The sequence below is a fragment of the Phalacrocorax aristotelis genome, chromosome 4 (assembly GCF_949628215.1).
Source record: "Phalacrocorax aristotelis chromosome 4, bGulAri2.1, whole genome shotgun sequence".
NCBI lineage: Eukaryota > Metazoa > Chordata > Aves > Suliformes > Phalacrocoracidae > Phalacrocorax > Phalacrocorax aristotelis.
The window spans coordinates 81430930-81448258 of record NC_134279.1 but is presented as its reverse complement, the minus strand read 5'-3'; the positions used below and the strand labels follow the sequence as shown (position 1 = coordinate 81448258).

Here is a 17329-nt window from a genome sequence, read left to right as displayed (position 1 = left end):
TGAAAGGTGCTCACTTCCACATCCTATGAACAAAGAACTATTCTGACTTGTTGCAAAAAACATTGCCCAAAAATGGCTTTTTGTGGGGGTTATTATGTTTTGATTTTTTTTTCCCCCCTTAACAAACAGAAAGTAAGGGCTGCATCAAAGCAATAATCTGGTTTTGTCAACTGGAACAAGCTAGAGGTTCTCTACTTTTGGCAGCAGTGTAGAACTCAAAGATTAAATATCCCAACATCTGCATGCCTTTTCTCTGAGCTTTTAGCCCAGTACATCTGAGCGCAGGTGTAGGAACATCCAGTACAGTGAACATTGGGTTAAATTTAGTTCCACAGAATCAGTAATGATAAAGCCAACAGCTTTGGACAGTCTGAGTGCTCTAACTTGTAAAATAAAAAAATGATAACAAGAAGTTAACGGTTCCAACACAAATTAAATCGTAAGTTCCTCTCCTGTTTTGCTTGGCAAGACTTGGAGATCAGAATCTCATGTTTTCCTTTGTAAGTGCTGATGGCTATTGAGGAAGAAAGCACAAAACAAACAAAAAAAGGTTTTAGAAGTTTAAAAAAATACAATATTTAGGCATTTTAAAATGCCTGTTATTGCTTTGTGTAGCATCTAAGTCCAGTATATTCAAATCTTGCATCTAAAAAAGTCATGCATGTGTGTTTTCTGATAATAATATCAGAAAATATTATTAGAATAATATAAAAAATAATTATATTTTTGTATCCCCATTCACCCATGGATACTGTGGATAGCTTAGAGAACAATGTGTTTGTGCTGAAATTTGCCAAAATGCAAAGTACTTTTTCTGAGTGCACCATCTACCGCTTGTGTAACGTGGCATCTCCCCGTACTCTGGTGTGCCGAAAGGTCTGGAAAACTCATAAACTTAGAAACCCTGATGAGGTCCCGTGCTGTTCTTGTGAAACAGCTGGTAATCGAACTATATTAATTGGTGTAGTAGCTGAAATAATTTTAACGCTTAATCAGTAGGAAAACCTTTCTAGTACAGTTAAACTTTGACTACTAACATCCTAACTAGTGAACCAAAAGTTACTTTTGACTTGCTCCTATTCATATAGAAAGTCACTTTAGTATTATCAAAGTATCCACACTGTGTGTCTGCCCTTGAGACGGTTCAGGCGCAGATGGTGTGTGGAAGAGGTAGGTGTGTGGTTTCTCAGTTATGCCATATGGCTTTATTAGAGAAAAAACTGCAAGTCGTTTGACTTCGGCTCAAAAGGGCTAATGTTCTTTGTTTACTGTCCTTTTACTGTCCTAAGTGTAGGCTGATTTTGTGACTTCAGATTAAGAAGCCAATGTCTCGTTTGGTTCCTAAACTAGATAGCTACCAAATTAAAAAAAAAAATTAAAAATCGTAATGACTGTACCACCGCGGGGCTGTGTTACTCACGCAAGCCCACACCTTTCCGTATGATGGACCAATTCCTTTCCAGTGACTGGTGTCACACATCTACTCAATGTTAGTAATACACGTCTCCTGCCTTCAGGATGAACCGTGTGTTTTGCCGGGCATCTTCCCCCCCCCCCCCCTTCCTCTTACTGCTTTTGTTAGGTGCTGCATGAACAGTAAATAAAGCAGCTAGCTGTGCCCAGGGGATGTTTTGTGAGTAGCCACATGTGCAACTTGTGTCCTTTTTCGTGGTTGGGAATCCATTTGCTTCACTTCCAAAACTTAATAGGAAGCAAGACGGACCCTTTGACATAGACAACAAGGGCAACTATTATACATGAAGTGGGTGGTTTCGTTTGGAGTTTTTGCATATTCTGTATGCAGCAGCTGGTAAATTCCTGTCCTGATAGAGAACATCAGCACTCCAGCACTCTTTCTGATGGTATTGGGAAATATTTTTAAAAAGTAGTCTGTAAATTTCAAGAGATTCAAACTTCTGTGTGACTGTTTCCTGTTTTCTTGCCTCTCAATATGTTCAAAACATTAAGGAAAAGCTAGGATTCCCTGCAGGTGCCTCTCAGCTGGCCAGCTGAGCAAAACCCTTGTTTGTGTAAAGCAGAATATGTAAAGTGGTGTGAGCGCGTCACTGTAAGTCAGACTATTTCTGCTTTCTGTCTCTTGGAGCTGGAAGCTGGTGGGAATGCTTTGCAAGCTCTGGAAATGTTGGTGTGGTTACGTCGGACTCTAAAGATGGACCAGAACGTGTTGGTAGGGTTGCGACTGTGGTGGAAAGCGGGCCCGTTACATCACCTCCAAGCAGTTCAGGTGAAGAGGGTCCTGTGTCCCTTGAGGTTTGGTGTTCTTTATCAGCACCGTATTGCAAAGTGGGAACAGGACTTGTGTGTCCTGTAGTAATGTGAGCAGCTGGGAAAGGTCACTCCTGAAAAACTGCTTGTGTCAAGCTTGGAGCACTAAACTTCTCTCCCTTTCCTGCCACGACCCTACGTACGTTCCAGAACTGCCGTGTTCTAAAACATCAGATAAACTGTACAGAGCACCACAGAAGATCAACCTTCAATCAAAAATACATTTTTAGCTTCAACTACACAATGATGCCTGATATTGTTAGGTTTCCCAACCGTGTATGTATGCAGGCTGGCCAACCCTCGTGCTTTGGGTGATGATAAACTGCTTGCACAACAAGTGAGCACGACTAACTGAACATCTTGCATCACATCTGAAGCACAGGGGCAGATGGAGTGCACGTTCCCATGGACTGACCCCCCATCGGGTCTACTAGTGTTGGCAACTATGAGTATGTGAAAAGTGATTGTTAAAAGCTGCTGAAATGATAGCTTCTTTATGGAAAATAAAAAAAAAATAAAATGAAATCTCTCTGGCTGTGTGCAGCATGCACTCTCCTTTTGGTGCAGCTATTCTGCTATAATAACCAATTGATTCAGCAAATCCTTTCACGACGTGCTTATATTCTTGTCAGCACGTTTGGGTTTATTTAGCATGTACTAATTGCACCCAGGTTTAGTTTGCTGTCGACCTTTAACGCTCTGCTGAATCACGGGCTGCGTCTGCATCACTGTCTCTTTCCTTTGTTGGATGCAGCTCCATGCGCTAGGAAAAAGCTTGGAGGAAGTGGTACTTCAGGGATCACATCAGATGCTTCAAACGGGAGGAAAGCAAATGCTACTGAACAAAGGCTTGTTTGATCCAGGGTTGGAGAAAGGCTTTAAAAGCCTTTCTAGACTTCTGCCTGACCTCTGGCTCAGGTACTCCTAATATAGATGAAATCTGAGAAGCGCTCAGAGCCTCAGGTTGAATAGCGTCGTAGGTGGTGTTGTATACTTCTGGTGTTTTCCAGAAATAATCTTCTAAAGAATAATACCACTATTGAACCATTAATTTTGGAGTAATAACTGCTAATGCGGGGTTGCTCACCCATTGTGCTTGGAACTCCCCTTGGCCCAGTATTTAAAAAATAAATAAAGCTATTTTACACTTCAGCAAAATTGTAGAAGCAACGGTGTCAAGTCTGAGTGTCCCCTGTTGCTCGCTCTGTTTGTCGTGTAGGAAGGGGGAACCCTTTTGATCACCTCAGTAATCAGATAGCAGTAATTCTCTGAAGCCCAATTCAGCAAGCCTGCCTCATATTAACTTCCATATCCTGAAAACAGCTAAGTTATTTGAGAGCCACCTACACAGCTCTCAGTTACATTTGTTTCTGGTGATGTGTCTCAGTGGCTTAACCATAGTACCATTCTGTGTACTGGAATTAGTAAAACAAGAGCGTTTCAAACCTAATTCTACATATAAAAGGAGGGTGAGTCTTGTTCATCCATATGTTCCTTTAACAGCAGCTTTTTTGAGTTCCCAAAAAAAGGGGAGCAGGCTCTCTGGAGAGAGCACCTTACAGAAAACACCCTGCTGCCAGCCCTACCAAACTAATTCTGGTGGCTGCCATGGCACGGTCAGCTCCAGGTACAACTGCTCCAGGCGCTCATGAAACTGCTTGTCAAACACGATGGGCTTTTGCTTCCTGTTAGTCTGGTCTTAGGAACCAAAGGCTCGAGGGTTGTGTGAGTGGGGAGTTGGGTTTTTCCCCCCTCCAACGATGAGGGCTAGAACTTAACTGAGGAAGAACTTCCCCTGCACACTTCTCCCCTTCTCCCTCCCTAAATAAACACTCCACTTCAGGAAAATGGCAAGAGCTGGCAGTGCCATTCTTCTGACTGCCCAGCGGACATCAAGTGTGTGGGTCGTCAAGCCTAACGGCACTGTGGATGCTCAAAGTATAAATTACTTTACCCCAAAAGGGATAAAGAGTCTTCCATTTTGATTCTGCCCTCTGGTTCAGACGCATGAGTCTCTATATATCGCGAAGTGAGCTAATGATTTCTCTGAGTGCTGAGGTCAATCCAACAGTCCTTATGTTGTAGGATCAAGGACTAATTTAGATTAGCAAATAAAGTTCAAGAAGCATTGGTCTGAGGCATGGGGGGAGGAAATGGCAGTCTTTAAAAGCTCTTTAGTCTTACTCAGCCCCCGGGTGAGCAGAAATACAATGCATTTGCACACCATTTGAGCATGACGCTTTCGTATTTCACAGTTGCAGAAATCATCTTTACAAACAACCAATTGTCATACGACAGGGAACTAGTTGTTTTACGTAGTTTTGTTGCAGTCAAACCCACGATTTGCATTGCAGGGATTTTTTTTTTTTACCCCCCCTCCCCTCCTCCCTTAAAGGTTAGTTGTGTCAGGCTAGAACTAGTGGATGAGTGGCATGCCTCTGAATCTTGCTTTTGCATGGATGTCAGTCGTGCTTAGAGGTGACTGGGAAGAAAGTCTCTGCAGGCGAGTGTTGAGCCGTTGTGCTAATGGTTGTCATTATATATTTTTCTGTATAAAAGAAAGTGTCTCTTAATTGTGGAAAGCAGGAAGTATTTATGAAAAGCCTTCCTTCAGAAGATCGAGTCAATTTTTACTTCTGACTTCACTTGAGCGTGTGTTTGCCTTGTTACTTCTACTCTGTGGCTTTGGCAGTCTCGTGTGATTTTTTTTTTTTTCCCTGCCTTTTTCCATCTAATAGGTCTTGTCTGAAATGTATGTGTGTCTCCCTTTCATCTGCTGCTGCTTTCCTAGGGAGCAGTGAAGTTTCTCAAAGCGACTTTTTACAGACAGTTTAAAATTTGTCGTTTATGCGATGTTGCAGAGGAAGATGACGCTGAGGAGGTGCCAGAATTTCAGGTGTCTGGGAAAATTGGAGCAAAGAAGCAGAGGAAATTAGAAGAGAAACAAGCCAGAAAAGCTCAGAGAGAGGTAAGCATTTCCTGCCACGTATAGAGCCCAGAACAGAGCCTGAATAGCAGTACGCAGCAAAGAACTGGCGATGACAGACACCCCAGAAAGGCAAAGGCAGTGTCATTGCTACAACAGTTGTGTTTTTGTTTCAAAACTGTAAATTCAGCTTTTGATGTCATATCGCATGAGGGCAATGGAAAATGGTGTCTCGTTTTCTTTCTGTTAGGTTCTCGGGCATTCTCGTGGAGAGCAGAGAGGAGTTAAACTCTTGAATGCTCTTCATTGGATGTTTCAGCTGCCTTGCAACTTAGTCTTAGTACTGTCTCCCCTTAAAAATACACTCAAGCCCACACAGCATTGTTGTAACACTGAGTCTGTGACCAAACTCCGGGCAGTTCTGAGCAGTGTCTCGTGTGCTCTCATATTGCAAAAACTTTATGTTTCACCATGTTTATTGCTTTTATGGATTGGGGGAGATGAAGAGCAGACCCTGTAATCCACTGAAGTCCATGAGGCGGTCAGATTTTGGTTGAAGTTTGGCCCTTAAGCAGAGACCAAACATACGGAGCGAATACACTGTAGCTTTTCAGTTGTTCCTTCTTAAATCTGTGTGTAAAAGTACTTAAATACCATTGCATATTTTTTTTCACTTTTGCCCAGCATTTTGCTGTTAATTCCAGGGAAGCAACAGGCTTTTTGAAACTTCCTTTTTGAAGCGTGCTGGTGGGTGGCAGCAGGTTATACAGTAACTCCTTTTAGTTGTTCTATATAATTTTTTTTGCAAACTCTGTATTGTTCTTTAACTTGGAACGCGGGGTTGCAAGAAGCACGTAAGCAGCCTTTGCATAACAGAGGCTGGGGTGTACGGTGGACCTCACACATTTTACAAAAAGACAGGGTAAATGAAACTACTAAAATTTCTGGTGTGTAGAAGGTGCAGACAAAGCCAGTGAAATCCCATCTGGAGAATTGTAGTGTCACTGGAGCTTTAAATCCAGTTTCTGCTTTACGCTGTAGTGGTATGCCCTGTAGACAGGGCAGTTGGTAATAAACTTGATTATTATGTTACATATAAACTTCCATTACGATCCTTTTCTCACTCTATGCTTTAACCATTTTGTCATTACTTTCCATATTCATTCTATTTAATTAGCCTCTTTTTTTGTGGAAAATTTGAGCAAAGTTGAATGAAGCTAGATGAGCATCGGTTGGTGAAGCGAGGAATCTTTTGTTTCATTTTAAAACATGCTGATTTTTATTTTCCCATGTAGACAGATAAATTCCTCGGTTAGGTCTTTTTCACTGAAACGTTCAAAGCCACAAATACTCCATTTTAATTTCTTCTGCTTGTTCTCTTAATTTAAGAGACTGAAGAACAATTTAAAAAAAAAAAAGAAATCTCTAAATGATACAATAAGCACCCTTTTTATTTTTTCCCCATTTTGCAACAATCTCTTTACTAGGTCTCATTTAAAAGCAAATAGTAAAATTATTTGAAGAGATCAGTACAAGCTTTTCTTTAAGAGATTCTGCCCAGATTAATGATAACTTTGAAGGTCCTTGGTTTTACGAAGTTTATATTCCCCTCTCCTTTTTCCTCTTCTTATGATCCATTCTAACTGAATTTTAAGTAAGGAGACGTGGAATCCTATGACACAATATTACTTAATATCATTCTAGTAATAAGCTCACAAACATTTAGCTTATTGCTTAAACCCTTGTTGAGATACAGATAATGCAAGTGAGAAGGGTAATTTCTAAACTTACCACAGTGTTAATTATGCTGAAGATGGGGGGGGGAGTTAAATTGTAATGACGTTTTTTTTTCTTATTCTCTTTACTGTTTCTTTCTGAACATCCATCTGGGAAGATAATAAGAACACACACACACACGCACACCCCCCCCCATGGTATCACAATAAGAGATTTTTTAAAAATGTATATTCAGGAAGAGTAAGGCTTGGCTTGCATAATGTGTTCTTTAGGCTGAAGAAGCAGAACGAGAAGAACGGAAAAAACTTGAGTCAAAAAGAGAGGAGGAAAGGCGGAAAGAAGAGGAGAGAATACGTCTCGAGGAAGAACGACAGGTGGGATTGGTTGTATTTATAAATGGAAATTTTGAAGCAGGTTTGTCTCTGAGATTGCTTCTATGCAAGTTCTGCACTCAGCAGAACTCCCTTTGGCTTTCATTGCTGTTGCGTACAGTTTTAATTTGGTTTTTTCTTGCTCCATTTTGTTTGAATTACAGTAACACTCAGTTATTTCAGCTGTAGATCCCAGGTTTGTTCCCCTTAGAGCTTGGCAGAAGTGAAAACTGCTCCAAACACCACACATGTAGCAGCAAGTACCCACCCACGGCTGAGTCTAGGGCAGAACGAAACCCAGGCTCCTGGTAGTGGTTCTGCTACTGCTCTCTGCCATAGTGACAGACTGTTGGGTCAGTTTGTTCTGTTGACAAACATAGCTGATAAAGTTGGCTGTTAATTCGTCTAGGAGCTGTTTAAGTGCAGGTATATGAAGGGAGGAGTTGTGCCCAGTTGCAAGAGAAATTTTGGGAGTTGCTTGTTTGGTGTCTGACCAGAGAAGTTTGGTTATCACAGAATCCTAGAATAACGTAGGTTGGAAGGGACCACCTGCTCTGTCCTCCTGCTCAAACCCACGCGCAGTTGGAGCGGGTCGCTCAGGACCTTGTCCTGCAAAGCTCTTGAGTGTCTCTTAAGGAAGGAGATGTCGCAACCTCACCGGCCCCCTGTTCCATTATGCTCATTAGTGCTGCCTGCCTGCCTGCCAGCTGTAACCAGCAGGGCAGAAAGTGAAAGACATCAGCAACCGATTTTGCAACTGTTGTGTAAAATTATACGATTTTATTCTAATTATACAAATCTACGTGTGCATCACGATTAAAGATTTCTAAACTATGCATACGAACGTGTGTGTTAGCAGGAGTGACCCAGAAAAACAGGTACTGTGCAGTTGAAATGCTTGTGTTGAATACTTTCATCAGTGAGGGAGGAATACTTTCATCAGTGAGGGAGGCAAACGTATTTCAAAGCTGCTTTGTGTATTCTGGGCATCAGTGCTACTGGCTAAGAACTAGGGGTGAGTTTCATGCTCTCTGGTGCTTGAGGGAGTTATGAGGTAGCTTTGCAACATGCTTCTGGAGGCAAGGACCAAAGCGTTCTGCACAATCCTATGCTTAATAATTGCCGTCCCAGGGGAGCACAGCCCCCAGCTTTCCGTGTGAATTTTGGGGGTTACTTAAATGTGCATGGAGATTTGTGTCTCTGGTTTGTAGTGAGTAGAATTATTTCCATTTGTTTAAAGCACAGGTTGTGTAAGTGTTGCTGATAACATTTTAAAAGACAATTTTTCCTTTCCTCTGTTGGGGGCATGAAGTCAGGATAAAGCAATTTAAAATTTTTTTTTTTCTAGACCTTACCCAGGCAGATTGTATCCATGAGATTTTTTGTAGAATGTACATTTACCTCTGGGGTTATCCCCTCCAAAAATCCTTTATTTTCTGAACTCTCTATTGTTTCCTCTTCATCAGTAGAAGGCTCCTGAATTTCAGACATTGAAACGGATGAGGAGAATGTCAGTACTACAACATCAGGATATGTAGCACGGTCTGAGACTTTGACTTGTAAAGCAACTTGAACAAACTTCCAGGGGACCAATTATTCTACAGCTGCCCTTCCAGGAAAAATGTACAAATTTAGAAGTACCTGGTAGTGGTCAAAGGCTGAACGCTGAGGTTGGCTAACTGATCTCAGCCAGTCTGAGCTGCTCCTGTGTTTTGCCGAGCCATTTCCTAACAGCAGAATTATCAGCCCTGACTTCCTGTGGATCTGTGCCTACTGCTTTTTCCCTGCCCACATGCTTCAGTAGCACCAGCTTCTGCCTTGTGGTCCCTGCGACCACCCTGCTTTTCTCCATAGTATTGCCAATTTCTCCCCCTCATAGTTCCAGCTCAGAATGAGGTAAAACAAGCTGCGGTTGCCTCTAAAGCCCAAGTCTGTTGGCCGTCCTGCTTGCCATGGGGCTGGGCATAACAGAGAGCTCAGATGGCAGTTTCCCTCCAGTGGTGCATGCTTTTAAGTGTTTCATCTCCAACCAGATCCCTAATATTTTTTCCAAACATTCTGGGAATTCGCTATCCTTGAAACCCTGAAGAGTTGGTTGAAATGAGCCAAATGACTCCGGCACTCTGCGGGGCATGAAGAGGGCATGCTGGCTGGACACTAGCCTTGTTTAAATGTTGCTTCCTTTGGAGGAGGCTAATGAGCAGAATTTCAGTTCTTTCTGGAGTGATAGCCAGCACAGCAGGTGAATTGCGAAGCAAATTGCAGTTGAGCTTGGCCAACCTGCTCAAAAGAAGCCGTAGCCCAGGACAAAGATGTTATCCTGTTGATTGCCTACTGGTTTGAGCTGGGGTTTGGCAGTGCAGCTGGCTAATCGGGGCCAGTCAGGCATGGTTGAAAAGCTGAGTAGAAAATGAGGGTGAAATTCTAACTAGAGGTCTTCTCACACAGAAAGTGCTTATTAACATGTTTCACTTTTTAATCTACTTCTGTTCAGTTTAGGGCTGAGTAATTTATTTTGGTTGAATGAGGAAAATCTTACTTGGTTTTATTTTAACTTTCAGTATTCCTAGTAAAGATTGCATTAAAACACTTCCTCCATTTCACAAGGCTTGGTGAAAAAGAGGAATGTAAACTAAGGCTTTAGGTTTATTTTATGTTTTAAATTTTGTGTTCAACAGTCCAAAGGAATACTTACTAGAATTTTGAAAATTGCTCAAATGCCTGAATCTAGCTTGCTGTTCGCTTGAGGCAATAGCTTCCTTGGCTACTAAAATTCTGTAATTTTAACCTTTTTTTGTTTGGTTCCTGTGTTTGTTTTTCCCGGTAGTCTTTGTCAGGGCAGCAAGCCAACCCACCAGGCTACATCGTGAATGTCATTCTGCTACTCAGGGGAAAGTGTTTTCAATATTTTACTCTTTGCTTGGGTCTAAGACAGGTTGATAATCCATTAACCGCTGAACATTTTGAGCATGGGTCAAAGTAAACGTGTCTGACAATATTTAATGTCCATCCTCAACTGTTTTCTGGTAATTTTAAGTCTCTGTCTTCATCCGAGCCTTTAACAGGAAGCAGAAGAATTCAAGACATGTACATGTTTAGGCTGTGTTGATCGAGTTCCTGCTTCAGTCAGCAGAGAAAGCAGTATTACAGGGAGCACGGTAATAACAGGACTTCAGTGTTTTAGTCTTGACGGGGCGATAGGAGGGGAAACAAATTGAATGAACAGATACTTGATTACCGTGCGTGTAAGCACAGCCTGTCCTTATGATCATAACATCTTATCTTTCAAATCTTGTTACAGACTGATTGCTGTGAAAGATAGCACCTCTCTCTTCTAGGCCCCTATGAGTGGTAAAGAGATTGTTGGATTTATTGCGTTTTTTTATAGAATACATAGGGTAAAATGTGATTTAGATGTTCCTCCAGAGGAAAGATTCTTCATTTCCACAAGTAACATTTGGTCACGAGTAAGCCCATGGGGCCTACACATGTGGTGATACTATTCCCCCGTATAAGTTAGGAACTGGAAAGGCAAAATTATGAAAGGTAGCTCAAGTAGTGATTGATAGTCATGAGATAAAAAACCAGAGGGTAGCTGGTTGTATGATTATTTTGGAGGCAGTTTGATTGCATTTCTGTAGTTTATATAATCCCACAAGGCACAAGAAATTTGGAGTTTATCACTGAAGCCTGTCTGAGAAATGTTATGGCTGCCAGCTTCATTTTTTCCCTTCCTTTTCCAGTACCTCAGAGTGTTTCTGCAGATACAGTGACAGTGGCAAGTCTGTTAGTTTTTATTTTTCTTATGCGGTACAGGAAAGGTATCAAGACCACTGATGAAGCCATGCTGCCTGCAGGGAAAGTGGTGATGTAACTGCATGAATTTTGTTATTATTTCACTTGCTGCACACTCAAAGATTTAAGCTCATAAATTTGGTGGCTGTGCTTTATTTAACTTAATTTCAAATAAATTTAATTGGTGTATTTACAAGAGAATTTAAGTGATGAGCAGCTGGTCTCCAAACAAGTGCAACCAGCTTTTAAAGCTAAATTTCAGTTGAACCTTTCTTCCCAATCTCTCTCCCAAGAAATGCTGCCAAAATTGTGCGAACTTCTGTGAACGTTGAGATTTGCTTTGTGTAAAAGAGAGTTTCCTTCCAGCATTTCAGCTTAAACTAATAGCTGAATCCTCATCAACAGCAATAGGGGATTCCTGCACCATTAAATACCATCTAAAAGTTTGTCGGTTGATGAGGGAGGTCAAATAGAGTCAGGAGGATAGAAAATCAAGTTGCAGCGTGCAGATCTTCTAGAAATTCCCCAGTGTTGATCTTTGATAAAGTCACCGGGACTGTTAACCCTTTCGCGCACACACACACACCCCAAGTAGTTTGAGATATGGAGTCTAGTAGAAATAATGAATTCTTGAGTCAGATGAAAACCCACTTTGTTTTATAAGCAAACTCTCTTGCCAATTATTTTTGGGCAACTCTACACAGCGCTGTTCTACAAGTGGGAGCCGTGCCTTCAAGGCAGTTACAGGGGCTAAAATCTTGCATATTCTTGAGAAAAATACCCCCCTGCTTCTATTTAAATATATTTGTATGCACATATAAATAAAATGTGGTTGCCCCTTGGCTCCAGGGTTGCAAACCAGATAATATATTTTTAAATTCAAGTTTCCTTTCCAGTGTTCTGATGACCTGATTGGCTATGCGTGTGAGGAAGGTCCTTTATAATTGGCATTTGCTTCATCTCTGCTTTACCCTGGGGATTTCCCTTTCACTCTTGGAGTTTTTTAGTGGTGAGATGGTTTACCAACTGCCACCTTATCAATGAGAGCGAACTTCCTCTGATGTTGCAAAACAGTGTCTTCGTACAAAACCTTGCAGATTGCTCGCACAAGAGCTTTTTTTTTCCCTGTGCACAGGGATTTTTGTAGCTTTTACTCCCTCGGCCTCGCTTCGCCGTGCTAAGGAAACTGCTTGTGCAGATGCAGAGCTCGCAGTCATCGCTTTTCTATGCTGAAATGCAGCGTCGAACAGGGTGTGTGGCCTGCAAATCCATTGCAGAGTGGACTGCTCTCAGAGCGTAGCTTGATTCAGGAGAGAGACTACCAGTCATCCAGAGAGCGAGCTTTTCACTGTTGTGAAATAAAAGGCCACAGCAGGAGCCGGGACTGGTGTTTGTTCGCTGGTACATTAAACGAGATCTGTATTGCTCAAGTACATCTGTGCCCAAAGTCTCCAAACTAGGGCAATTTCATTTAGGCTTTCAGTTTTGCATTTAAGTGCCTAAATAAAAATGGTCTGGATCCTCAGAGCTATAGAAATGGGGGATTGGCTGGTGATCCCAAGGGTCCTGGTGAAACTTTTGAGAACTAAGACCCTAAAGTTTTGGCTCTTTGATTTGATATTTGATCATGTAAGAACAGGCACTGAGTTTTAAAATGTTGATTGTTGAGTTATTTCATTAAGTGTAGCACTATGTGAACGTTGAGATTTGTGTGCCTCTCAGCAGAGCTTTTCATTATCTGTTTGGCATTTCTATCCACTGTTCGTAAAGAAACAGCACTTTTCTGGAGGCTGATGGAGCCTAGGACGTAGTTTCAGTTCAAGTATCAGTTTCAAGTGTGTATACTTTCCTGAAAATTAATTTCTCCTAAGGAAGTACAAGTTGGAAAGCTTGCAGAAAGACTCATTCCACTCGGATTTTGAGGGGATGAGGACTGGTAAGAATGCTTATTCGATCTTTCTAAAGGTATTTTTAAATTTTGTGTCTAAACAGTGGTGGGGGGGAGGAATCCTAGAGATCCATCTGCTCTATGCCAAAGTATATACTGTAAAGTCCTTTTTTGCTTCCTATAGAATATACACTAACAGCACGAGAGCTGGATGTTATACAAGGAGGGTTTCTTTGGTCCGTGAACCTCAAAGCATTTGGCAGAGGAACCAGTTATGCTTTTCCTCATTCTGCAAGTTAAGGAAACAGCCACAAACAAGGAACAACTGGGAGCAGGTGGTGGTTGAAGAGAGGCCAGCATTTGCTCTGCCCTCCTTGTTAGCAATGAGATCTCTTCCACTTAGCAGTCAAATAAGCTGCCCATAAATCATTTGTTTGTCAGCGAGTTGGCCCTTTATCTGATTTGGAGGAGAGATGGCACAGCGTGCAACTAGCAGTTTTCGTCTCCAGGAAAGCTGCTTAGGCAAAGCTCTCAGGAAAGCTACTTACTCTGTAGGCCAATATCGCTTAGTCTCAGTGTCACCTTAAATGGGTTACTGCAACGAAAGCTAGAAACGGTGGTTCAGTGTCTTCTCGCTGGACAGTACGGTAAGGGTCCTCACTCTTCTCTAAAAATAGTACGGCACGATAAACCTTCAAAGGCTGGAATCTGTCAGCCAGCCAGAACAGTGCAGTTACTCAAGCACCGTCCCAGGACTCCAGAGGGATTTGTGATCCCAAGAATCAGGGTCTGCTTCCAGCTGTAAGTCCAAAAGTGTTTTCAAGACACTATGGGTTTCACCCAGTAAAAGGTCGGGCTCGTGTGCAGTTGGCACATGGAAATAATCAATTGTGATCGAGGTAAGAGGTGAACAGGAGGTAATGATCTGAAAGGAGCTTCACAGCAATTCCAGGCCCTTGGTGGGCAGGTGGGACAGAGGGAGCTTGGAGAGCAGTGGAAGGGCTGGGACTGGGCATGGTGGGAAATCGGTGCTGACCACATCTGGTATAGGAAGGGGGTGAAGGTGTTGAAAAGCATCTCCCAGAGTGCTGGAGATCCACAGGCTGCATGGAGCTCTGGAAGCTCTTGGGTCTCTGCCACACAAGGTGGCACGTGAGGCACACAGCAAGCGTGCAGAGGTAGAGTTGATCCACAGCGATAATGTGGACATTTTGTCAGAAAAAGGAGAGAGGGAAGAAAGGTTTGAGTAATTAATTTCTTTTTTTTCTTCAATAAAGACCTGATCAAAGTGGGGAGAGTTGGTTCTTCTCGTGCAGTAGAGTAAACTGATCAAAAAGAAATCTTTGCACTGTAGCAAGCTCCCAGTTTGGGTAATATTTCGGTGGGTGAGGAGAGAAATGAACCTGCTTCAAAAAAAAAAAAAAAAAAAAAAAGAAAAAGGCAAGCAGCTGAAGGTGAGCATCTGCAGTTACCAAATTTCCATGGTGCTGGGATTTCCCCACCACCCCACCCATCGTTGAAGGGAGGTGGCCCAGCTATTGGCTCTCCTCTGAGCCACATGTTTTACCACTTAACTCCACAGCGGTTAATGAGATCAAAATCGGGAGAGGCAAAGAAACCTGACGAACAAAGATGTATTTGTTTTAATTTTATGTTTGAGCTGAGTGCCCCCTGTATGACTTGCACGATGCAAGTGCTGGTCTCTGTTTCATTAATAGACCCTGCGGTGCTGAGAGTGTTTCCGTGCAAGGGTTATGCCCACTGACTGTTTTTTGTGGGAATGCAAACCGCCTAAATTTGTCCCTGCACCTACCATGCAACTGGTGCATGACTTGGGCACGTGAAAGAAGAGTGCTAGCGTGATGGTGAAAAGAAATTCCTGAGAGTAAGTGTTACCAGAGAGCCTGACTTCGCTAGGGTTCCCCCTGCTCAGCTTCCACTGCTGTGGCTGGTCACTTCTCCCAGTGCAGTTATGCAAAGTCATCTCTCCTCTTGGCTTTGAACCAGTTTACACTTTGGCTAAATCCTTCTTTTTCTACCAGTTGAATCATAGGTGAATTTAGGTGGTAAAGCATGTGAGGCTGTGCAGGAAGTGGCTGGGATTTTTATTAGATGAAAAAGCTTCTGGAAATACTTAGTGTTATGGAGGAGGCTTCAACCACCAGAAACATGAGGCTTTGAGGGCTGACGTGCTGTAGCTACCAAAGCAGTGGCTCTGACCACCTGGAAGTGCTCTGCTGATCATAGCATCATAATTTAGGATCTGGGGAACAAGCTCAAGTTGGCTTTTAGGGAGACCACGAAAGAGGGACTGGTAGCTGAGTGCTTTACTAGTCTCACAGCAGAGAAGCTTTTCTGCATATGTTGGAAATGGAAGTACTGATATTAATGTGCTGGTATGCTTTAATGACATGGAAGGTACAAGCAGGTTAGGAAGACAGGAAGGAGTCTTGTTCATTTGTTGATAGACCTTCCAGAAACAGGAAAATCTTTCTCAGTTATTGTTGCTCTCAGCTGTAAATGGGTCACTGTCATCTGATTTATTTTTTTTAAGAACAATCTAAAAACTCTTTGCCAAAGCAATTTTTAGGTTTTCTGATGTTTTTCTTTCCCCCTCATTCCGAATCCTGTTAAATTACAACCTCTGTAACAGACCAGGGGAAGAAGCTTATTCTTGTATTTCCAGGATCAAGATTAAATTTAATGCACTTACAAGAAAAGAACAATCGCCGTCACTTCCAGATGAAATATGGTTTGTTGTTCTTGGCACCTGTAGCGCTTATAAGGAAAAATCCACTGCTGGGCTTTTGCTAATAACCGTTACGGTGATGAACGACCCAGAAGATGGTCTTGTTTTGTCTCAGGAGCTTCCTCAGATGTGTAGTTTTTCCATGAGATAGCAGTTAACAAAAAGGTCTTGACTTCAGACATACAGTCGCATCCTTTCAGTCCTGTTTTTCTCATGCCTGTGTGTTGGTAGCATTCCTTCTTGGGGCTCTCTGGGAGTTTGATAAAATACAGTTGGTACCAGATACGCTTTCCTCTCAATTTTTATTGAAGGGCAGCCCTCCCACAACCGTTTCTGGTATCTTGTTGGTTTTGGCCTTACGTGGCATCTGTTTTAATATGGACATTTTTCTGTATACTTAATTACCTGTTCCTGTCTCTTCCTGTTTTAATGGAACAAGTGTTTGCTTTCCAGCCATTTAAGGAAGCAATTACCATATTAGTGTCAAAGATCTAGCGTGGCAAGCATTTAGAAATCAATATAAATGTTCATAAGGAGATCAGTTCCTGTGCTAATAGGAAAAGAAATGCCCAGAGATTGTCACTGAAATTTGAAGAACTCATCCTTCTAAGTTTTAATCAAGCCTTTGCAGCGTGATAACGACCAGAGGCCAGTCAAACTGGAACCTCATTGTACCAGGTGCTGCGCAAACATACATTTCTCTGCGGAAGAAACCATTGTGTGAGGAAACATTTTTCTTCTGTGTGAAGTTACACGTGTGAAGTGTTTTGGAGAAAAGCAAAACAAATTAAAAAAAAAAAAACAATCATGGAAAGCTGCAAATTGATGAGCTCCCAGTAAAAGCTTGTTCTTATTTGAAACGTTTTTTTAAGTAATCTATCACTTTTAATTGCGGTTTTGCTGTGTGCATGTGTGACTGTTCTACATTACCTGGTATATGCAGCACCATTTCACTGATGTCAGGCTTGGAGTTTTCTGGCTTGTCTTTTTTTTTTTTTCTTAAATATTTTAACATTTCTTTGTCCATCTCTTTACGTTTTACATTCCGTGTAGGTGTAGTTTGCTTGTGTGTCATAAGAAAGAGAATTAACTTGAAACTCTTTTACAGGCCAGCTTCTTCTCATGCAGACGGACGCCAGTGTAACTCCACTATTCTTTGTGACCACTCCCAATGTACATCAGCATATGTCAGAGCAGAACTCGGGCCAATTACTGAAAACGTGGATGTTGCATCAAAGTACAGTTGGGGCAGGGATTTCCTGTCATGGGATGTGCAGAAGAGACATATTCATGCAAATTAAGAAAGCAGGCTGCTATATAGGAGTGGTTTTCTCCCCGGTGTCAGACCTGTTAAGAACCAGCCTAGGTGTATTGTGTGCAAGCTTACAGTACCACGTGAGATGGTTACTGCCTCGATGGTGGCTTCTGAAATTAATGATGCCATCAAGGGAGAACTTAGACTCATTTTAGGCACTTCTTATCTGCTGTCTGTCCTAGTAAAACCAGGCTGCAGATAGACAAGGTGCTACTTTACTTAAAACTAAACCTGATTTGGGGAGGAGCAAACTGACCACTTG

At 42.1% G+C, this 17329-nt stretch overlaps 1 protein-coding gene across 2 annotated transcripts in view; it reads left to right on the top strand.

The window, feature by feature from the left end:
• The window catches only part of DDRGK1 (DDRGK domain containing 1), a 40168-nt gene that overhangs the window by 11296 nt on the left and 11543 nt on the right, over window positions 1–17329 (top strand). For both annotated transcript variants that reach the window (XM_075092227.1, XM_075092228.1), the window contains exons 3-4: window positions 5148–5254; window positions 7222–7323. In XM_075092227.1, the coding sequence (XP_074948328.1) occupies window positions 5148–5254; window positions 7222–7323 (209 nt within the window). The remainder of the gene's footprint in view (window positions 1–5147; window positions 5255–7221; window positions 7324–17329) is intronic.